Source organism: Carcharhinus amblyrhynchos, chromosome 13 (genome assembly GCF_965287045.1).
Source record: "Carcharhinus amblyrhynchos chromosome 13, sCarAmb.v2.hapA, whole genome shotgun sequence".
NCBI classification, from domain to species: domain Eukaryota; kingdom Metazoa; phylum Chordata; class Chondrichthyes; order Carcharhiniformes; family Carcharhinidae; genus Carcharhinus; species Carcharhinus amblyrhynchos.
The window spans coordinates 66,729,563-66,754,218 of NC_137336.1; the positions used below are offsets into that span (position 1 = coordinate 66,729,563).

Genomic DNA, 24,656 nt, shown 5'->3' on the forward strand with positions numbered 1-24,656 from the left:
GGGTTCCCCCCCCCACCCCTTTTGCAGAGGCACAAGCACTACAATTGTGTGAAATGAGGAGAAGGAACTGCATCCCAGGGAACTGTTTTCAATGGAATTACTTCAAGAAGGCTGAATTTTGCCAAGATCATCAGGGTCTTGATGTTCAGCTGAATTCTGGTTGGGGAACCTAGAAGTGGACAAGGGCAGGATGTTGTGATCCTCTTGGAGGTTCTTAATTAAGAATGATGGGCTGACCAGGGAATGGGAAGGCCCCACAATGATGACTGACCAGCAGCATCACAGGGAGAGATGGGCACTGCTGATACGAGAATGCAAGAGTGCCTCAAGATGCATGTGCCTTCTGAAGGAAGTGTGAACAGTGTTGCTATAGCTGCCAGAGCATCATTGAGGTTTATATAGGATGGACTGATACCCATGGCTCCATGGTTAGTACTTAGCAGAAGCCTGGTCTGCTGCCAGAACCTGTCTCCAGGCTATGGCCTTAGGAGTGCCTGCCAGATGTCTGGAATATCCCAGCAACCTCACCAATTTGACCCCAAGTGAAGGTGTAGCTAGCTGATGGTGCTCAGACAAGGCCTAGGTAAGATCGTTCAGAGGTGGAAATGGCATTGAGAAGCTTTCCTGACATGAGATTCTCTAATTTTGTTCCCAAATCTGTTTTTGTTGGGATTGGGAAAATTCAGTCTGGAGTGTCTAATGACTTGGACATTCTGGGAAATCTCAACTTATTAACTCATAATAAGGCAATTACAGCACATTTTCCTGTCACTGAGGCACTGAAACTTGTCTCTCTCCTCATTTCTCAATGGGGTGGTTGATATAACAAGCCAATCGCATAACACTTATTCACCCAATGGAATAAAGCTGACAAAGATACACTTGGAACTTTTGAGAACTTTCTGTTAGATCCATCTTGTTGCAGCTTTCTCTCTCACTTTACAAAAAACAAAGAACAAAGAACAACACAGCACGGGAAACAGGCCCTTCGGCCCAATGAGCCCTTGCCGCCATTTTAACATTATGAGTGCTCTCCTCCATCCATGACCTTTGTCTACACCTATTGGGGAAGATTGAGGGAAGACTAATTTAGGGACAATTTGTTACACCAATCAGCCTAAGAGCACATTTTCGGGATGTGGGAGGAAACTGGAGCAGCCGGACAAAACCCACGCAATCACAGGGAGAACGTGCAAACTCCCGCAGACACCGGCCCAAATCCATGTATCTGCACAGCAAACCAACCTGCATTGAAATAGCACCTTGAACACAGTCAATGACCCAATATGTTAAACAGGAGCATGATCAGATAAATTTTGGATATTAGGTTAGATTACCAAAAGCTATGGCAAAGTTGGATTTAAGGAGTGTTGAAGGAATCAGAGGTAGGCCAAGAGATGAATAAGTTTAGTGAGGGAATTCCAGAGTTTAGGACCAAGTTAGCTGAAGGAACAGTTGCTAATGCTGGGAAAAGAAAGACAATATACAAAAGGCCAGAATTGAGGAGCATAAAGATCTCTGAAAGGTCAAGAACTCAATGACGTTACAGAGATAGAGACAGGAAAGACCAGAGAGGAATTGGGTTTCCCCCCATAGTCCAAAGATGTGCAGGAGAATTGGTCATGCTGAATTCTCCCTCAGTGTATCCGAACAGGCACTGGACTGCAGCGACTAGGGGATTTTCACAGTAACTTCATTGAAATGTGAATGTGAGCCTACTCGTGACTAATAAATAAACTTTAAAGAATTTCAAGTGACTAGGATATGGGCAGCAGAATTTTAGATTAGCTGAGGTTTATAGAGAGTGGAAGATGGGAGGCCAGCTGGGAGAAAATTGCAGTGATTGAGTCTGGAGCTAGCAAAAGAGGCTTTCAATAGCAGAGACATCGACAGAGATGTTAAAGAAATGGGAGGAGAATATTTTGGTGTTAGAGAGGGCATGAAGTTGGGGGCTTGGCTCATGTTCAAATAAGATTCCAAGGTAGTGAACACTTAGTTCAGCCTCAGACCAGGAACAGAGTTGGAATCAGTGGCTAAGGAGTGGAGCAGGTAGCACAGATGGAAGCCAATGGCTTCAGTCTTCCCAGTGGTTGATTGGAGGTAGTTTGGACTCATCCAGTTCTGGATATTGAACAAACAATTTAAAAATCATTGGAAGTAGTGAGATAGGGCTGGTTGTTAGCGTACATGTAGAACCTCCCATTTTCCATGGCTGCCTGAGCCAATAATCCCTCAAACCATACTCAAACATCACTCGATATTCCCACCATTTGAAAATACTGCATCTGGGAAGGTTTCTAAGCTGTATTTCTACTTTCAGTCCCAGATACCCATGAATGTTCTGTAGGAATGAGAGGAACGTACCTAGAAAGGAGCTGCTTTGAATTCTGTGGATAAAGAGAGAAGATCAAGTCAGTCAATGAACAAACTATTACCCAATGTAACCCATGGCTCAATGAGAGATTAGTATTTAGCAGGAGCCTGGTCTGCTGCCAGAACCTGTCTCCAGGCTATGGCCTTAGGAGTGCCTGCCAGATGTCTGGAATATCCCAGCAACCTCACCAATTTGACCCCAGATGAAGGTGTAGCTAGCTGATGGTGCTCAGACAAGGCCTAGGTAAGATCGTTCAGAGGTGGAAATGGCATTGAGAAGCTTTCCTGACATGAGATTCTCTAATTTTGTTCCCAAACCTGTTTTGTAGTGACACGGACATTCTGGGAAATCTCAACTTATTAACTCATAATAAGGCAATTTGGGATTGGAAGGAAAGAATTCAGTGTGTAACAGCCTGTGGGGCCGGTCACAGGGATGGAGAATAACTCCATCTTTCACTGCATTACACAGAGGTTGGTGGGGGCCTGGAATGCACTGCCAAGCAAGGTGATTGAGGTGGACACGCTGGGATTGTTTAAGACTTATCTAGATAGCCACATGAACAGACTGGAAATAGAGGGATACAAATGAATGGTCTAATTGGGCTCATGAGCAGCGCAGGCTTGGAGGGCCGAAGGGCCTGTTCCTGTGCTGTTTTGTTCTTTGTTATCATGGGACAGCACCAAAACTCCGAGGGTAGGGCTGAGGGGCAGCTCTAATTTTGGGCCCCTTCAAACAATCCAGTCTCTCTGAAACATCCCAGTCCCCTGCCATGACCCTGTTTATATCGAAAGTGTACCTGAATAAGGGAGAGACAATCCCTTTGTACCAGACTCTGGGTTTCTCCATCTATTAATGTAATCTGCTCCATCCTCTTGTTTAATGTTTCAGAACAACTTCTAATCTGTGAAAGAACTTGGTGTGCCTCCTCATCAATCAGTTTCAGTGAGGATTCTTCATCTTCATCCAGCTTTCTCTTCCATTCAGAAAAACTCTTCGATAACTTTCCTTTCAGCTCATTGATTTGTGTCTGAAACCCAAACCGACTCTCATTACAACCAGTCCTTTCACACAACTGTTATCAGAAGCACGTGGCATTTTCCAGGGACAAAAGTTTGTTTAGATTATAACTCCATCACCCATTAAAGATAGACAAGCAGTAGCAAGTGTCTACTGGGATAGAAAACAGTGTTTAACCAGTGTTGCTTTCAATTTAAAACAAAAAAGACTGCATTTAGACGATGACACTGTTACCTGTGCATTCACACTTGGAGCAATGGCTCGAGTTTTTTAGTCATATCTTGCGAAAAAGATCAAGGTTCTGGAGAGAACAGTGACATGTAAATTGATTCATTTTAGTTCTGAAGATTGGCTTTGAGAGGATGGTGATTTAGAGAAAGAGTGATACAGAGGGATGTAATTTAGTGTCAATATTGTGGAGGACATATTGGACTCATTAGGTGAGGTACTTAAGATAGAACATAGAACATTACAGCGCAGAACAGGCCCTTCGGCCCACGATGTTGCGCCGACCAGTTACAAAACAATGACCCACTAACCTAAACCAATCCCTTTTCGTCCATAAACCTATCCACGGATCTCTTAAACGCCCCCAAACTAGGCGCATTTACAACTGCAGCAGGCAGGGCATTCCAATCCCTCACCACCCTCTGGGTAAAGAACCTACCTCTGACATCCGTCCTATAACTACCCCCCCTTAATTTAAAGCCATGCCCCCTCGTGCTAGATTTCTCCATCAGAGGAAAAAGGCTATTACTATCCACCCTATCTAAACCTCTAATCATCTTATATGTTTCAATAAGATCCCCTCTTAGCCGCCTTCTTTCCAGCGAAAACAACCCCAAATCCCTCAGCCTCTCCTCATAGGACCTCCCCTCCATACCAGGCAACATCCTGGTAAACCTCCTCTGCACCCTCTCCAAAGCCTCCACATCCTTCCTGTAATGTGGGGACCAGAACTGCACACAGTACTCCTAGTGCGGCCGCACCAGAGTCGTGTACAGTTGCAACATGACGCTGCGACTCCTAAGTTCAATCCCCCTACCAATAAACGCCAAGACACCATATGCCTTCTTAACAACCTTATCTACTTGATTCCCAACTTTCAGGGATCTATGTACACATACACCTAGATCCCTTTGCTCATCCACACTATTCAAAGTCCTCCCGTTAGCCCTATACTCGACACATCTGTTATTCCTACCAAAGTGAATTACCTCACACTTCTCTGTATTAAACTCCATCCGCCACCTCTCGGCCCAGCTCTGCAACCTGTCTAAGTCTTCCTGCAAACTATGACACCCTTCCTCACTATCTACCACACCTCCGACTTTGGTGTCATCAGCAAATTTACTAATCCACCCAACTATACCCTCATCCAGATCATTAATAAAAATTACAAACAGCAGTGGCCCCAAAACAGATCCCTGAGGCACACCACTCGTAACCGAACTCCATGATGAATATTTACCATCAACCACCACCCTCTGTCTCCTATCCGCTAGCCAATTCCTGATCCAATTCCCTAGATCTCCCCCAATCCCATACATCTGCATTTTCTGCAGAAGCCTACCATGGTGATTGGATTGATGGTCGGACTTGGTCGGATTGATGGATTGGATGGTCGGACTTATACAGTCTATGTATAAAATCCATAGAGACAGAATTAAGACACCAGAGTCCTCTGTCTCTGGAACAGACTCCCTGAATATGCAGTGGATATGGAGTCACAATCATTCTTCAAAAGGAAACAGGGCACAAATCTTCCTTTGTTCTTTCAATTCAGCAACAATTCTTCTAGATTGGAAAACTGCAAGCATTTTGCTATTTAAGAAATGTGAGAAACTGAAACCATGTCTTTATAGATTAGTTAGCCAAGAGATTAATTGTCAGGAAATTACTTTGTGCAGATTTTCATGGGGGCTCATAGAAACCCAACCCATGTTTGACTGCCCAGGAATTATGTCTTATCACAAGGAGGTGGTGTTCACAATGCATTTGGAGAGCAACGATGAAATGTGTCTCGAGTGTGGCTGCAGTGGGTCAATAGGAAGGCCTGCCTTGATTCTGTAATACAATATCCCAGCTTCCAAACTCAGTCCTCGTATTAGATTACCCTTCAGCTTTTCTTTTTTAAGAGAGAAAAAAATCTACATTGTTAATCGTTCCCTAATCTGTAGCCCACACATTTCTGGAACCCAATGTCTAATGGAGCTGACCTCTCAATGAACCATGGAAGTCGGGGGGGGCCTCAAAATGGAGTGGGGAGGTTGCTGTGGGGAGAGGGGGAAATCTCTTTGGAAAAGCTTTGTGACATGTTCTTGCCTCTAAGTGATTGTGGAGGAGCTGGGGTGACGATGAGAGAGATTATTCACCTGGGTGTGGTTTGTGACCAATTAAACCCCTTTGTGCTTAATTAAGGATTGTATTGCAATGTTTAGATTTTCCAGCTGGCTCATGCAATACACATTATGTCAGAAGTTTGGTGTTGAAATGATGATTAACTGCCAGTGGCTAGCTGGGTAGATGTCGGAGCTGTAGGTTTCATTCAGTGTGGAAGGGACCTCTCCAAAAATTGCCCAGAGCTGTGGCAATGTGCCATACTGTGGACGCTTTCCTCATAACATTTGTCTGCTCTAACCCTTCTGACCGTCTTATTGAATCCTTTTGTGACCAAAGCTAACAATGGAGGCACCCTTACACCTCCTTACATGCTTCAGCAGCTCTGACAGTGTCTTTCACTGATCTTTCACTGCTAGTCAGACTTCTTATCAGCCCTCAGACCTGGAAATACATTCTTAATTGGACAGATCTTCTGAAGGTGACCACTTAATTGTCCAGCACCTCCAATCTTTCTCTGGGTCCTGCCAGTGGCATTTACACATTCCCAGACCACATTTCATCATGATGGCAAGATTGGGATCCTGGAACTAAAATCCTGCTGGGCTGGACCCAGCCTCAATTTTGGATCTTTTATCTAATCACTATTAGCAACTTGAGTGAGGGCATGGAGAACTACATATATCGAAGAAGGCAACATTGTAAACAGTGTAGCTGCCAAAGAGATATTTAAATTGAGTGAATGGACAAAACTAAGCAAAATAAATTTCGGTATTGGCAAGTGAGATTGTTCCCTTTTGAAAAGATAGATGTCCTGGAAAAGGGAGCCATGAAAGTAAAGAATGACATGAGGATAATCTTGGGAAAGGATCTTGTTTCAAAGATGTACATCCCTTTGGGTTGCTGTAGGAACATTAGGCCACAGCCTTTGTGCTGGATTGGCAGTTATTGGAGGAAGGATGATTGTCCAAAAAAATCTGTTAGAATTGTGCTCATCATTGGTGGAATAGTTTTCCTGACAATTGCACTCTCTGCCTTGTCCATAAGTCCAGACAGCAGGTTTTAACAAGAATGATGGCCTGCATTGTGCATTTCCAACTCCTTATTCCTATAAATGTGCAGTGTAACTACATAGTGCAGAGGACTTGATGTCGATATGTGCCTCCTATATAGTCTACATGTATTTTGGATTCTGAGGGCAAATCTTGAGGTTATCAATATAAAAACCTTGCTGTTTATTACATTTTATGAATGAATATTTCAATAAGTAGGTGTCACATCCAAAAACTGTAAGCATAAATATTGGAGTTTGTTGGTAACTTTCAAGAAAACTCCAGCATTAAATGGGAAGCTAAAGAAATAGCTTATAAGCCCCTAACTATGCTTGTACAGTTGGATGGAGCTTTAAGCAAGAAACCTGGCAAAGTAATAATTGTTGGGGGCTCTAGCCTTCATTTAAATTGGACTAATCAAATTGACAGGAGATGGGCAAGTTGGGTTTGTGAAAAGCTTTTGTCACAGTTTCCTGGAACAAGTACTGGAACTCTACTACCCCATCCACGATAGATTTGGAGTGGGTGAGGGGCGGACAATGGAAATGTCTGTTGACCGTGGGCAGAAATTTCCAGTCTCACTTGAGTGAGGCTGTAAAATCCCATCCATTAAGGAAAGGAAAGAAGCTATTTTAGATCCAGTCTTGTGAAATGAGGTAAGATTAATTAACAAGCTCATAATAAAAAATCCTTTGTGAAATGTGATCATGATACATTGGCATAAATTAGAGATTAGGACCAATTCTTTTTTGGAGCGAAGTTTGGAAACATACCTACACATAATGTGGTGGAACTTTGGAACACACTTCCAACAGTAGACTCAATTGTTAGCCTGTCAATTTCAGATTTAAAATTTTTATTAATTTGGGTTTTAAGATTCAGGTCACAATTTAGCCACGATCGCATTGATAGGCAAAATAGGTTTGTGACGCTAAATGGCCTCCTCCTATTCCTATATTGCTATGTAATTTCCTAGAGTTTTGGCTGAATTAGCTGCAGTTTCATTGAATCAAGTTCTACTTTTACCTACCTTTATTCCATCTTCCATTTTCTCCAAATTTTGCTGCTTGCTGGAACAACCCTGCAGGACTTCCCAAAGTTTCTTGACTTCCCTGTCTAGTTCCTCCTGTAAAGCATTTAGAAAGTGTTTAAAAGGGATTTAAGCTGGAATGTAAAAGGGAAATGATTCTGCTCCAAATGTGATTCCTGGATGGAAAGTGGATCATACAATGTTAGAATGATGGCAGTGCCAAAGGAAATGATTCCGCTCTGCAGTTTTTCAAGAATCTTAGTGCTTGAGTCCTGAGTAGAAATATTTCCTCCTCCTCCTAGCTCTCAGTAAACAGATGCTTCCTGTCCTATATAAACTGAGTAACCACACGCACGCACACACACCTTTTCACAGTAATACATTTTCACATGGACGTAGCTCCTCTTATTCCAGTAATCAGCTGAAGGGAAAGGGAGACAGATTAATTCACACTAGTATTTATCAAACAGTAATTTTTCCTTGTTGTGAGGAGCAGTTTTTCCATCCGGCCTCTGAATCTCTCTCTGTGGGTGTCCCTCGTTCTCCATGAGATGTAGGAGCAGAGGTAGGCCTCTCAACTCACTGACTCTGTTCCTCTGTTCAATAAGTTCATGATTGGTCTGATATATTCCTCAACTATTTCCTGTCTTATCCCCATTGCCCTTGATTCCTTTACTGATTAAAAATATATCTATCTTAGCATTGAACATATTTAATGACCCAACTTCTGCAGTAAAAAATTCCACATTTCTGAGAGAAGAAATCCTTTCTCATCTCTATCTTAAATGGGCAATCCCTTACTCTGAGGTTAGGCCTTCTCATCCAAGGCTCTCCCACAAGGGGAAACAGCCTCTTAAGCATCTACCCTATCAAACCTCCTGAGAATCCTATATGTCTCAACAAGATTGACCCTCATTCTTCCAAACTTCCAAACAGGCCCAATCTGCTCAACCTCTTCTAATACAAAAATCCCTCCAGATCCAGGATCAACTTACTGATCCTTCATTGGCCTTTCTTCTAAGTATATCTTTCCTTAGATAAGGGGACTAAAACTTTTCACAGTATCTCAGGTGTGATCGAGCCAGTGCCTTGTACAATTTTAGCAAGACTTCTCTATTTTTATATTTCCCTTTGAAATCAAGGTCAACATTTCATTTGCCTTCTCTATTGCCTGCAGAATGTGCTAGCTTTTCGTGATTTATCCACTAAGATCCCCAAATCCCTCTTTACTGCAGTTTTCTGCAGTCTTTCTCCGTTTAAATGATGGTCAACTCCTTTATTCCTCCTGCCAAAATGCAAACCTTCGCATTTTCCTACATTATATTCTATTTGCCAGGTTTTTGCCCAATCACCTAACCTATCTGTATCACTCTGTGGCAACCTCACCACTTGCCTTCCCACCTATTTTTGTGTCATCCACAAACTTGGCAATAGTATGCTCACTTCCCTCAGCTGGTGATGGTCATCTCTCTGCTGCTTGGTGGGCAGAATCCCCAAGCGTAGAATTACAACATACTCTACTCTGCCAGTGTGGGTGGGAAGCTGTTACACTCCTTTCAGTGCCCACCCTGTTCTCTCATTTAGACTGTAAGAGAAAGGGGAGGGAGCAAATCTGACTGACAAAAAAATAAACTCCTGTAAACCTATACCGAGGACAGCAATTAACATTGCAGTTAATTCCCACCAACAGGAAAACTCACTGTATTTAATAGCAGCAATGATGTCACTCACCTTAATTGCACCTTGTGCTTGATCTAGGCTCAGCAGTATGTGAGATTTATGGTTACCAATAATTATACAGTACCTGCACACACATTCTGCATCATCTTTGCAATAGAACTGTAGGAATTCCTTATGGTCTGGACATTGCCAGCTTGAAAAGTCAGACACAGGTTCAATTAGGATGTGTCCACTGAAGGTCTTTTTGTGCAGATGTGGTTGTAGATGAAGATCACAAAATGAAGCTTCACATTTTAAACATGTCTTGGCAGCTGGTGTTAGTTCATTGATACAATAATCACACACGATTTGAGAAAGACCAGCAGGAGCCTGTGAGCAGTTGTTTCTTTCCATTATTTACACAGCACTGAGTTTCACCCCAGACTAGAGCTGGGATCGAAGGACACCACTAAAGACATTCAAATCTTGAACCTGTTGTCAGAGACCAAACTCCCTCAATGTGTTTCAAACAGAAACTATGTTCGCTGGGTCCCGGTACATGTACAGACATAACTCTGCCTCTGAAACTCCAGTCTCTTATAGCGTCAGAAAAGGTGAGGAACTAGGGCAGAAAATAACATCCTCATCTACATAAGGTACTGTGACAGAGTGTTAGTTTCACTTTCATGATTTATTCTGGCTGAAGATTAACCTTTTCAAATCTGCAGTTGCAGTTCACAAAAATCAGAGAAACAAGATTACAATTTTACAACATGGAACCAGAGTATAGCAAATTAGGCTCATTAAACACAGACACAAAACCTACCAGCTCGAACCAAACCCAAAATACTTCAGCAAACAAATTAAAACCGATTTAAAGAGTGAAATAATAGTTACAAATCCTGCAGAAACAAAGGAGCTCTCTCGAAGGAGTAGAAATATATTCAGAAATAAAGGTTCATTAGAGGAACAAAGTGAGATATGAAAAACCAAAGCCTCGGTAAACTCAACATGAGACATGTAAAACAGGAGAATAAAGTCAAAGTAAGTCATGGTCAAACAGTACAGGGTTCTGGACAGACCCACCTTGGCATACTGTGTCCCACTTCTGAGCGCTCAAAGCCATCTGGCACCTATGGCACTTGGACAATTTATACTGATGTGCAGTGCTTGGAATGACATTAAGAACAGTCAATGGGGACAAGTTATCAGAGCAACCAGGAATTCATTAGAGTAGATATGGAGTAACTATTTTCACTGATGGTGGAGATTTGCTGGATGTTCACTGAAAACTACACGAAGTTCTGCAACATTCAAAACGGCTCAGATACTGAAGAAGTCCATGTCCAAATGCAGCAAGATCTGGACAATATTTAGTCTTGGGCTGACAGTGGCAAGTAACATTCATGCTATACAAATGCCATCTTCAACAAGATTGGATCTAATCACCCCGTGATAGTCAATGAATTACCATTGCTGAATTCCTCCCCCCCACCCCACCCCACTATCTACACCATGAGAGTTGCCATTGACCAGAAACTGAACTGGATCAGCCATATAAATACTGTGGTTACAAAAGCAGGATGTGGAGCTGCTGGCGTTGGACTGGGGTAAACACAGTAAGAAGGCTCACAACACCAGGTTAAAATCCAACAGGTTTATTTGGTAGCAAATGCCACTAGCTTTTGGAGCACTGCTCCTTCATCAGGTGAGTCAGTGACTTCTTACTACAAAGGCAGATCAGAGGCTAGAAAATCTGTTGCAATTAACTTCCCTCCTGACTTCTCCCACAAACATTGAGCCCCTCTACTACTAACAAGCAGTGGCACTGCTGAAACTCACCAAGGCCCCTTAGGCCTTCTAAGTCCAAGACCACCACCATCTGAAAGGATAAGGGCAGCAGATCACAGTCTGTAAGTTTCCCTCCAAGTCATCCTGACTTGAGCTATGAGGAGAGGCTGAATAAACTAGGCTTGTACTCATTAGAGTTTAGAAGAATGAGGGGAGATCTCATTGAGACGTATAAGATGATGAATGGGATGGATAGGATAGAGGTGGAGAGACTCTTCCCACTCAGAAAGGATAGTAGGACTAGGGGGCACAGCCTCAAGATAAAGGGGGGGCAGTTTAGAACGGAGTTGAGGAGGAACTTCTTCACTCAAAGGGTGGTGAATCTCTGGAATTCTCTGCCCGTTGAAGTGGTGGAGGCTGCCTCACTAAATATTTTTAAGACGCGGGTTGATGGGTTTTTGATAAGACAGGAGATTAAGGGTTATGGGGAGAGGGCAGGAATGTGGAACTGAGCCACGACAGATCAGCCATGATCTTATTGAATGGCGGGGCAGGCTCGAAGGGCTAGTTGGCCTACTCCTGCTCCTATTTCTTATGTTCTTATGTAAATATATTGCTATTCCTTCACTGTCTCAGTCAAAATGCTGGAACTCCCTCACTAACAGCATTGTAGATGTACCTACACCTCAGACTACAGGGGTTCAAGAAGACAGTTCACCTCCTCCACTAGGGCAACTTGGGATAGGCAATAAACACTCGCCTAGCTAGTGACTCCCAAATCAAATAACTGAATTAAAAAAAAATCTGGGTAGCAAATTCCAAAGATTTATGATGCTTTTATTGAAGAAATTTCTCCTTATCTCAGTCCTAAATGATCACCCTTTTATACTATACTCCCATGTTATAGATTCTCCAGTCAGTGAAAAAATTGTGTACTCCCCATGAATCCTCTTCAGAATCCAGATGGGCCTTTAAAGAGCTTTTATTGTTGACATGACTGCACATCACCCAACATGCCCTCCTCAGATCATCTAATTTGGCACAAACCAGAGATTTTCAAAAATAGTACGGCGAGATCTCCAGAAGAAGAGACTGAGTGATACATTGAGGATTGTTGTTTCACTTCTAGAGTGAAGCAGGGAGAGTCTGTTAAGGAGCTTCTTCTGAGAGCTCCAATTTCAGTTTGAACTACCGTGGAATTCCCCCAAACTATTCTGAGAGACGTTCAAAGAGGGAAATTCCCAAGGGAAAAACCCTATGAAATTAACTCACGCTTCTGAAGTAATTAAATAAATGGTCTCCTACACAGTCCTGTGCTGAAAATGTCAGAAGTCTCTGTTTCGGTCTGGTGCTCTTCACAGGAACTTTCCTGTTTTCCAGTTAGAGTTGTGAATCTCTTTTATTCTTCATTCATGGGATATGGACATAATTGGCTAAACCAGCATTTATCATTCATCCATAATTTTTAGAATGCTGAACCCCAGAGAACTGTGGATGCTAAGTTGTTGCGTACATTCAAGGTAGGGTATGATAAATGTTTGGGTATCGGGAAATTAAAAGAATATGATAACCATGCATGAAAGTGGAATTGAGGTAGCTGATTAGTCATGATTTTACTGAATGGTAGAGAAAGTTCGAAGGGCTGAATGACCCATTCCTTCTATTTCTTATATTTTTGTGCTGCTACCTTCTTCATGTGTCTGATGTGTAGGTTTCATTGCATTCTAGAAACTTGAATGCAGACTTATAGAATCAACTCCATGGCCGGAATTTTACCACCACGCTAGTCCCGGGATCGGGGTGGACGTGGCTCGCAGAACGGAATTCTCCATTAGCCTCGGGCAGGATTGTACATATTGATAGTATTTAATAAAAGTATACAAACTGAATCACACTGTGTGAGATTCTCTGCCTCACCAAGGTGACTCACTATTAGCCAGTGGCAGATTTTTATGTTCCTGCTGATGTCAATGGCATTTTGTGTTATTTGGTGGCTGTGTCACCAGGGGTCCGGAGATGGGATCGCCAATCAGTGAGCTAGGCTGGAAAATTCACCCCACTGTCTTAGAGCCATTTGGTATGACTCTAGGGCGTGTGGGAAAATAGACTGAGGCGAGAAAGCCTCAAACATTGTTTTCCTGAATTGGGACTAATTACCCAAGTTCAAAATCAAGTTCCCTCCTTGTCATCAATTTAACTTGGTGTATCTCAGAGCATAACTGAAACCATCTATTGATGTTAGGAACGACATCATTGCAGATTTAACAACCCCCTCTGACAATCGAGTAGTCAACACATTCGTTACATGATTCAAGGAATCTGAATGCAGAGTTCAGATGCTGCGTTATCTTCCGATGACTATCTAACTCTACACAGGTGTAAGTCTTTGGTGGGGCCTAGAGAGTGTAGCAAAAAGTATCTCAACTGTCAGGGCAGGAATCTAAGCAATTTTGTGTACCTCTGATGAAGCCAGATGGGAAGCAAGTGCCATGCAGAAACAGAAGTGCAAATTGAAGCAACTTTAATTCACCAGGAATGTACATGGGTGTTTGATACTTTATATTATCAAGTTTCCAGTTATTATAATGCAACATAAAATTTATTGGTTTGCACCACTGTTTTGTTCAAAGACCAGCTAACTGTTTCACTTGTTTCATGTTGAATGTTTGGGTCAAAAGGCTGGCAGTTGTGCTGTATGTTCAATGTTATTATATATCATACATGACCATACCCTCTGGGTGGGAGTGCAATAGGTGGATATATTGGTGAAGGATTTTTAAACATGTGGGGAGATGGGAGAAATTCAAATATCTCGTCTGACTGTGGATATTTCATCCCCACATGCTTCCTCCTCTTTAATGTTCTTCTGTGTGAAATTGAGTGAAGAACACCTCCAACTTCCTCCACCTGCAATCCTTCTTGTTCAAAACAGTGCTTAAGATTCTGAGCACCCTCAGTAGCAAATACTGAAGGATATTTTCAGACCCATCAAGACACCCAATGCATTCCAGTAGTTTGCCTTGTAGTCACTCTTGTAGCTTTTAGTGTCTCATTTATATGTTCCTCACAGATGTCATGAGCCAACTTTGAGAAGGTATCCCTAGTCTCCCTGCAAGTCACATGTGAAGTCTACCTCCTGTAATGGAAAGGACTTTGGATGTTAGAGAACTGCAATATAAAAGTATCAGAACACTTTCCACAGAATCAGGCCCAACTCTGCATGTACCTCTTCTCGTGGTTACATACCAACTACACATTGATGGGAAAATAAATCTTGTGGCTTGCAAAGCCTCTTGGATGCTGTTTTGGTTTCGGATTGCCACATGTGTAATTAATGGGTCCCTGTATGTGGGTGAATCCATCCCCTAAAGAAATTAAAGAAGACATCCCCAGTGGACAAGCCCTCTGTATCTCAGATGAGAAGGATTGCAACAGACACCTACAGATGCTGAAAGATGCCCTCATAAGAACAGGATATGGCGCTCAACTCATGATCGACAGTTGCGACGTGCCGCCGCAAAAATCCGCACCGATCTCCTCAGAAGACAGATACGGAACACAGAGGACAGAGGACAGATTACCCTTCGTCGTCCAGTACCTCCCCGGAGTGGAGAAGCTACAGCATCTTCTCCGGAACTTTCAACATGCCATTGATGAAGACAAACATCTTGCCAAGGCCATCCCCATATCCTCACTTCTTGCCTTCAAACAACTGCACAACCTCAAAACAGACCATTATCCAGCCTTCAAGAGAACAGTGACCATGATATCACACAATCCTGCCACAGTAACTTCTGCAAGACGTGCCGGATCATTGACACAGATGCCATCATCTCATGTGAGAACACCATCCACCAAGTACATGGTACATACCCTTGCGACTCGGCCAACGTTGTCTACCTGATATGCTGCAGGAAAGGATGTCCCAAGGTTATGTTGCAACTGTACACAACTCTGGTGCGGCCGCACTTGGAGTACTGTGTGCAGTTCTGGTCCCCACATTACAGGAAGGATGTGGAGGCTTTGGAGAGGGTGCAGAGGAGGTTTACCAGGATGTTGCCTGGTATGGAGGGGAGATCCTATGAGGAGAGGCTGAGGGATTTGGGGTTGTTTTCGCTGGAAAGAAGGCGGCTAAGAGGGGATCTTATTGAAACATATAAGATGATTAGAGGTTTAGATAGGGTGGATAGTGATAGCCTTTTTCCTCTGATGGAAAAATCTAGCACGAGGGGGCATGGCTTTAAACTAAGGGGGGGTAGTTATAGGACAGATGTCAGGGGTAGGTTCTTTACCCAGAGGGTGGTGAGGGATTGGAATGCCCTGCCTGCTGCAGTTGTAAATGCGCCTAGTTTGGGGGCGTTTAAGAGGTCTGTGGACAGGTTTATGGACGAAAAGGGATTGGTTTAGGTTAGTGGGTCATTGTTGTTGTTTTTGTTTTTTAACTGGTCGGCGCAACATCGTGGGCCGAAGGGCCTGTTCTGCGCTGTAATGTTCTATGTTCTATGTTCTATGTTCTAAGGCGTAGTATACTGGGGAGACCATGTAGACGCTATGACAACAAATGAATGAACACCGCTCAACAATCACCAGGCAGGAATGTTCCCTTCCAATTGGGGAACACTTCAGCAGTCATAGGCATTAAGCCTCTGATCTTCCCACAAGCGTTTTCCAAGGCGGCCTTCACGACACACAACAACACAGAATCGCTGAGCAGAAACTGATAGCCAAGTTTCGCACACATGAGGGCGGCCTCAACCGGGATCTTGCTTTTATACCATACTATGGGCAGCATGGGAGCACAGTGGGCAGCATGGTAGCAAGGTGGTTAGCACTGTTGCTTCACAGCTACAGGGACCTGGGTTTGATTCCCAGCTCGGGTCACTGTCTGTGTGGATTTCCTCCGGGTGCTCCGGTTTCCTCCCATAGTCCAAAGATGTGTGGGTTAGGTTGATTGGCCATGCTAAATTGACTGTAGATGCGTAGGTTAGAGGATTAGTGGGTAAAACATGTATGGATATGAGGGTAGGGTCTGGGTGGGATTGTGGTCAGTGCAGACTTGATGGGCTGAATGGCCTCTTTCTATACTCTAGGGTTTCTGTGACTATCTGTAACCCCCACAACTTGCCTGGGCTTGCAAAATCTCACTAACTGTCCCAGCTGGAGACAATACACATCTCTTTAACCTGTGCTTAACCCTCTCTCCATTCACATTGCCTGTACCTTTAAGACTTGATTACCTGTAAAGACTCGCAATCCAACCATTATCTTGTAAATTGAGTTTGTATCTTTATATGCCCTCTTTGTGAACACTCACTCACTCACTCACTCACCTGAAGAAGGAGCTTGAGGCTCTGAAAGCTAGTGCTGCCAGATAAACCTGTTAGACTTTAACCTGGTGTTGTGAGACTTATTACTGTGGGTGAATCCAGGCAGACAGCCAGTCTATTCCAGCTATTGTCATCACAGCTTGTACAACTACCAGCCCTAGTAAACAAGTACATCTGGGAAACTGAGTACATACTTGAGAGTTTGGTAAATGAGGGAGTTTAAAATGTTAATTTTGGTCTTGTAAAATCTAGCCTAGTCTGCACTTAGCAGTAATTGAAAAGTACTGTGCAAGTAGACTAAACTTCAATCCTCCTGCCTTAGACAAGTAAAAGAACTGAGTAGTTGATTGACTAACTAGTCGATGGTTTCTCTAATTCAGTTTATCATAAATTAAGGATTCTTTAGTGCAGCTAGGGAAAATAAGTGAAGATGAAGAACTGAGTGCATACCTGAGAGTTTGGTGAGGAGAAGATGGTGTTCATTAACTTTTGCTTTTTCTACTGATGTCATCTTGTAGGAATTGATTCTTATGCCACTTACCATCTGGTAAGTGGTTAGGTCTGTTCCAGAACTAAGGCTTAAAACAGTGTACAAAGTAAATAAAATATATTTGAAAGCAACAAAACGAGGTGAATGTTATAGTTAAGAAATTAGTTAAAACACATTAAGGATGGCAGGGCAGGTGATGTCAAGCCTGCAGCATGTGGGAGCTTCTGGATGCTGGTGTGACCCAGAGCAAATACATATGCACTAAGTATTTGCAGCTCAAGGAACTTTAGCTCTGAGTCATTGAGCTGCAGACAGTGTGATGCATCAAACGGTCAAGTTACCTGGATGCTTTGTATCAGGAGGAAATCATACCACTTAAGATTGGGTTTTCTGATTTGGTTCGTCAGGGACAGAAGGGCATGAATGTAAGGGAGGCAGGTAAGTGAAACCAGAGGACAGGAATGTCAGCCTCTGAAATTGTATAACACATCTGAGGTTCTCACATCTTGAGTGGTGGCTGCAAAGGTGAATGGGTTGACTCACCATGGCGCTGTGATACAGGAAGCCATTTGGGGTGGGGGGTGGGGGGTGGGTGGGGGGTGGGTGGGGATGGGGGGTGGGGGGTGGGTGGGGATGGGGGGTGGGGGGTGGGTGGGGGGTGGGGGGTGGGTGGGGGTGGGGGGTGGGGGGTGGGTGGGGATGGGGGGTGGGGGGTGGGTGGGGGGTGGATGGGGATGGGGGTGGGGGGTGGGTGGGGGGTGGGTGGAGGTGGGGGGTGGGTGGGGGGTGGGTGGAGGTGGGGGGTGGGTGGGGATGGGGGTGGGGGGTGGGGGTGGGGGGTGGGTGGGGATGGGGGGGTGGGGGGTGGGTGGGGATGGGGGGGTGGGGGGTGGGTGGGGATGGGGGGGTGGGTGGGGATGGGGGGGTGGGTGGGGGTGGGGGGTGGGGGATGGGGGGGGTGGGTGGGGGTGGGGGGGGGGTGGGGGGTGGGGGGGGGTGGGGGGTGGGGGGGGGTGGGGGGGGGGTGGGGGGTGGGGGGGGGGGTGGGGGATGGGGGGGGTGGGTGGGGGGGGTGGGGGGGGTGGGGGGTGGGTGGGGATGGGGGGGTGGGTGGGGGGTGGGGGGGGTGGGGGGTGGGTGGGGATGGGGGGGGGGGTGGGGGGTGGGGGGGGGGGTGGGGGGTGGGTGGGGATGGGGGGGGTGGGTGGGGGGGGTGGGGGGGGTGGGGGGTGGGTGGGGATGGGGGGGTGGGTGGGGGGTGGGGGGGGTGGGGGGTGGGTGGGGATGGGGGGGTGGGTGGGGGGTGGGGGGGTGGGGGGTGGGTGGGGATGGGGGGGTGGGTGGGGGGTGGGTGGGGGTGGGGGGTGGGGGGTGGGGGGTGGGTGGGGGGGGGTGGGGTGGGGGGGGTGGGGTGGTGGGTGGGGATGGGGGTGGGGGGTGGGGGGGGATGGGGATGGGGGTGGGGGGTGGGGGGGGATGGGGGTGGGGGGTGGGTGGGGGATGGGGGGTGGGGGTGGGGTGGGGGTGGGGGGTGGGGGGTGGGGGGGTGGGGGGGTGGGGGGTGGGGGGTGGGGGGGGGGGGGGGGGGGGGGTGGGGGGTGGTGGGGGGGATGGGGGGGTGGGGGGGTGGGGGGGGTGGGGGGGGTGGGGGGGTGGGGGGGGGGGGGGGGGGGGGGGGGTGGGGGGGGTGGGTGGGGGTGGGGGGGTGGGGGATGGGGGATGGGGGGTGGGGGGGCGGCGGGCGTGGGGGGGGTGCGGGGGGGGCGGGGGGCGCGGTGGGGTGACGGGTGCAAGAAATGGTGGTGTGGTCGGGGGGGGTGCATGAAATGGTGATAGGAGGCAGAATAGTGAGAGGGTTGAGACTGTTCTCTGCAGCAAAGAGAGAGGCTCCAAATGGCTGTGTTGCCAGCCCTATGCCAGGGTTTGGATTATCTACTCAAGGCAGTGAGAAGGGAGGATCTAGTTGTCATAGTTCACATGGGTGGGAACTACATAGGTAGAACTAGGAAGAATGTCCTCCATAGAGAGTATGAGGAGCTAGGTACTAAATTGAAAAGCAGAACCTGAAAGGTTTACAATCTTGCATGCAAATTGGCATAACATGCATAAAATTAGAGAGATAAATATGTGGTTCAAAGACTGGTGTTGGAGAAATGGGTTCCAGTTTGTCGGACACTTGCACCAGTATTGGGGAAAGTGGGGCTGTGCTGTTGGAATGGTCTACATCTGGACTGTGCTAAAGCAGTGTGCTTATAAACCATTTGGAGAAGTAGGGAAAGTTTTAAACTAAATAGTGCAGCAAAAGATGATATGTGGGCAGATGTGGCATATCAAAGAGTAGAGACAAAAGATGAGAGGAAGATATTAATGTGGGAAATGATAAACAGATGATGACAAGAAGAGATGGACTATCCAAGTCTAGGAGTAAATGAACAGATCAGGTGAGAGGTTACAAAAATAATGAAGTAAAACTTGAGGCTCTATATCTGAATGTATGTAGCATTCAAAACTAAACAGACAAGATAATAATAAATACAATCTAATAACCATTACAGAGACATGGCTACAGAATGGCATAGATTGGGAGCTAAATATTAAAGGGTTTATGACTTTTAGGAAATGGTGCAGGGGTCGTTCTGATAATTAAAGATAGCACAATAGAGAAAGATGACCTAAGTTCAGGTAATCAGACAATAGGCTCTCAAAGAAGAAATAAGGAGTTTGTTAGAAAGGTATGTGGTTATCTTGGACAATTGTAATATGCCTATGGCTTGAATAATTAAATGGGAAAAGATAGTGTGCATGATGAATTCATGGAATGTTTTCAGGATCACTTGTATCAGCACATTCTGGAGCCATCCAGGGAGCAGGTTATATTAGGCCTGGTATTATACAACAAGATAGGATTGATCAATGACCTCATAGTGAAGCTGCCCCGTGATAGCAGTGATCATAATATGATTATAGTTTACGTTCAATTTGAGGGTGACGAGAGTGGGTCTAAGACTAGTATTCTAAACTTAAATAAGAATAATTATGAGGGCATGAAAGTGATATCCTAGGCGGAGCATTTACTAGAGTGGTTAGGGAAGATTTAAATTAAAATGGAGGGAGATGGGAACCTATGCAAGGAGTCAGAGGAGGAAAAAACAAGGACATTAAAGGAGGTGGCAGCAGAGATAGTGGATACATTGGTTGTGATATTTCAAAATTCCTTGGATTCTGGTACGGCCCCAGTGGGTTAGAAATGTGCTAATGTGATGCCCCCTAATCAAAAGGGAGAGAGGCAAAAAATAGGAAACTATAGGTCAGTTAGCTTGACCTCTGTTGGGGTAGTTGCTACAAGCAATCATTAAGGATGAGATGACTGAGCATTTGGAAAGACAAAGCTCAATCCACCATTGTGACCATAGTTTTATGAAGGGAAAGTCATGCTTGACAAACTTGCTTAAGTTCTTTGAGGACATAACCAATAAGGCGGATAGTGGAGAGCCTACGGTATATCTAGGCTTCCAGAAGATGTACGACAAGGTACTGCATAAAATACTGATTTAGAAAGTGAGATTGCAGGAAATTGGGAATACAGTACTAGATTGGATTGAGGATTGGCTGACAGACAGAAAACAGAGCGTCGAGGTAAATGGGTCCTTTCCTAGCTGGTAAAATATAACTAGCGGGGTGCCGCAGAGGTCAGTCCTTGGACCTCAACTGTTTATGTTCTATATAAATGATCTGCAAGCTGGAACAAAGTGTAACATAGCAAAATTTGTGGATGATGCTAAAATTGGTGGGAAAGCAGACAGTGAAGAAAATATGAAGATTCTACAGATGGATATAGATAGGCTAGGAGAATGGACCAAAACCTGGCAGATGGAATTTAATGTGGGTAAGTGTGAGGTTATCCATTTTGTCAGAAAAATGGAAAGGCAAATTGTTGTCTAAGTGGAAAGCAGATTCAAAATGCATCTGGGCAGTGGGATCTATGAGGGTGTCTTAGTTCATGAATCGCAGAAAGTCGGTATGCAGGTACAGCATGTAATAAAAAAGGCAAATGGGATGTTGGCATTTATTGCAAAAGGACTGCAGTATAAAGGTAGAGAAGTATTGTTGCAATAACTTTTATGAATTACAAACAAACAAAACAACCATGGTATTGTATATACCTGAACAGTTACAAATACTGTTCCAATGCAAATACCCTACGAACATACTTTGTTTGGAGAAAATCCAGCTACGAACATACTTTGTTTGGAGAAAATCCAGATCTTTACTTTGTTTGGGCAGAATCTGTTGGACTCCAGCTTGAAAACAGTGTTTGTGTCCCTCCCTGGTATTGGCAATGCTGCTGGCTAGTTAGAAACTGTTTGGTCTCCAGATTGGGAGCAATCTTCCTTGCTTGTCTGGAGTGAAAATTTTGGCAGGCTAAAAGCTAGAGCCAAGCAGTGGCTCTACCTATACCTCGAGGGGAACAAAGACACCTAGGAGCTCCAGGATGGGGAAGCCAAAGTTTCATTTCTCCAACCAAGAAGCTAATTCACAGCAGGTGTGGCAAAGCTGTGAGATCCAGCGTCATGTGAGTATACTTGCATCCCTATTCCAGGTTTAGTACAGAAATTATGCTTGAAGGGGCATTTACGTTGGAAAAATATTTGTGTTTCTACAATATCATGGTTGTTATGTTTTGCTTGTTTGTGATTTGTAAAAGTTATTGCTAATTATCACAATATATATTTACTGTATTCTTGAACAAACTTTGATAGGATCTTCCTAGTAAGTCATTTGAATCATATTTGGAGTGAGCTTGCTTATATGTGCCAAATTCAAAGTGCAAATCTTATGGTCTAGGCTGACTTCATAAAAACCTTGGAATTTCTTGGATTATAACAGTGATTTATTTGAACTTTCAGAAGGCTTTTGACAAGATCCCAGTAAAGTGCATGGGATCTGGGGTAGTGTATTGAGATGCATAGAAAATTGGTTGGCAGATAAGAAGCAAAGAATAGGAATAAATGGGTCTTTTTCCAAATCGCAGGCAATGACTGTGATTACTACAGGGATCAGTGCAAGGACCCCAGCTATTCTCAATACATGTTAGCGATTAAATAAGGGAACTAAATGTAATATCTCCAAATTTGCAGATGAGACAAAAAGTGGGTGTGAGAGTGAGTTGTGAGGAGGATGCAGAGATGCATCTATGTAATTTAGACAAATTGAGTGAGTGGGCAAATGCATGACAGCACTAATATAGTTGGATAAATACAAGGTTAACCACTTTGATAGCAAAAACAGGAAGACAGATTACTACCTGAAAAGTTATAGATAGAGAAAGGGAAATGTGCAATGAGGCCTACGCATTTTTGTACACCAGTCACTTAAAATTTTTTGTACACCAGTCACTTAAAATAAGCAAGCAAGTGCAGCAAGTGGTAAATAGAGCAAATGATATGTTATCTCATAGAAATCTATAAAATTCTAACAGGATAGACAGGTTAGATAAAGGAAGGATGTCCCAGGTGGTTTGGAAATCCAGGAGCAAGTCTGAGGATGTGGGTTAGGCCAATTAGGACTGAGATGGTGAACTTATGGAATTCTCTGCCACAGAAAGCAGTTGAGGCCAAAACATTTTCGAGAAGGAGTTAGATAAAAGTTCTTGAGGCTAAAGGGATCAATTTTATGGGTGGAGGTGGGGGGGAGCAGAAACAGGTGGGATGATCATAATGAATGGTGAACCAGGCTCAAAGGGCCGAATGACCTATTCCTTTTCTCTATGTTTCTAGAGTAGATTTAGTGCAAATAGATAGGCAGCTTAGATTAAGGGATAGGTCAATAGAGATGCAATAGCAGATATTTAAGGGAATATGGTAGAAGAGATACATTTCAATAAGGAAGAAAAATTCCAAGGGGAGGACGCACCATCCGTGGTTAACTAAAAAACTTATAGTATCAATCTTAAGGAAAAATGACTAAAATATTAAGGTGGGAAAAGTTTGAGTGTGAGAAAAAGCTAGCTATAAATATAAAGGCAAATTTGATTTGATTTATTATTGCCAATTGTATCATCATAAGTGAAAAGTATTGTTTCTTGCATGCTATACAGACAAAACATACCGTTCATAGAGAAGGAAACAAGAGAGTACAGAATTTAGTACTACAGTCACAGCTAGAGTGTAGAGAAAGATCAACTTAATGCAAAGTAAATCCATTCAAAAGTCTGACAGCAGCAGGGAAGAAGCTGTTCTTGAATCAGTTGGTACTTGACCTCAGACTTTTGTATCTTTTTCCCGAAGGCGGAAGAGAGAATGTGTGGGGTGTTTAATTATGCTGGCTGCTTTGTCGAGACAGAGTCAATGGATGGGAGGCTGGTTTGTGTGATAGATTGGACAACATTCACAACCTTTTGTAGATCCTTGAAGTCTTGGGCAGAGCGTCCTCAGCCATACCAAACTGTGATACAACCAGAAAGAATGCGTTCTATGGTGCATCTGTAAAAGTTGGTTAGAGTCGTAGCTGTCATGCCAAATTTCCTTAATCTTCTCAGAAAGTAGAGGCGTAGGTGGGCTTTCTTATCTATAGTGTTGGGCTGGGGGGATCCAGGGCAGGTTGTTGGTGATCTGGACACTTAAAAACTTGAAGCTAATGACTCTTTCTACTTAGATAGTTAGATATTAAATGTAAGCATTGGTCCTATAGATAATGAATCTGAGAGTTAAAAATGGAAAATTAGGAAAGGGCAGGTACATTGAACATGTATTTTGCATCTGTATTCACCATAAAGGATACAATAGCATCCCAGAAATGGCTATAAATTGGGAATTGGAAAGAAGTGAGGAACTTATGAAAATTACAATGACCAAGGAAGTGGAGCAAATTGTTGAAACTCTGCGTTGACAAGTCCTTGGGTCCTGGTAGATTTTATCCTTGGGCCATAAAAGAAATGGCTAGTGCACAGGCCCCCAGTTTGGGAGGGCGCATGCAGGGAGGAAGAGGAAGATGCTGTATTTGTGGGTTGGTCTGTGTGGGTGTTTTTGTCTTCATTGCTATATCTTTTTGGTTTGGCCTCTTTCTCATGGTTGGTGGGGCAGGCGGGGATGGGACCATGGGATTTGGCATCTGCCCTTGTCAGCAGTTGGGGGGAGGCTCCCAGTGAGGTGGGATACCAGGCTATTGTTAGGGATGTGGGATGCCCTTGCACTCTGACCTCAGAGTTCACTAGCTGGAATGTCGGGATTAAATCACCAGGTAAAGTGCGGTAAGATATTTCAGCATCTTCAACAACTGGAAACCCAAATTGCACTCCTCCAAGAGACCCACCTCAGGCCAGTGGACTATTTTAGGCTCCGTAGAAGATGAGGAGGAGAGGGCAATGCTTTCACTCAGCTTTTCACACCAAGATGCAGAGGGTGGCAATCCTCATCCACAAGTCCTTATCCTTGGTAGTATCCAAAGATATTTCTGACTCAAATTGTCGATACATCATTGTCACGGGTAAATTATGTGGGATGCCCCTCGAGTTAACTAATGCATATGCCCCAAACTGGGACTGTGAAAACTTTTTCCAATCATTTTTCATGCT

At 44.4% G+C, this 24,656-nt stretch overlaps 1 protein-coding gene across 1 annotated transcript in view; it reads right to left on the reverse strand.

Moving 5' to 3' along the window:
* Window positions 1–24,656, reverse strand: part of LOC145351307 (uncharacterized) — a 76,358-nt gene that overhangs the window by 4,905 nt on the left and 46,797 nt on the right. The window contains 5 exon segments of the mRNA XM_080200931.1: window positions 2,365–2,387; window positions 3,174–3,404; window positions 7,817–7,912; window positions 9,548–9,892; window positions 9,894–10,097. Coding sequence (XP_080057057.1) covers window positions 2,365–2,387; window positions 3,174–3,404; window positions 7,817–7,912; window positions 9,548–9,892; window positions 9,894–10,097 — 899 coding nt within the window.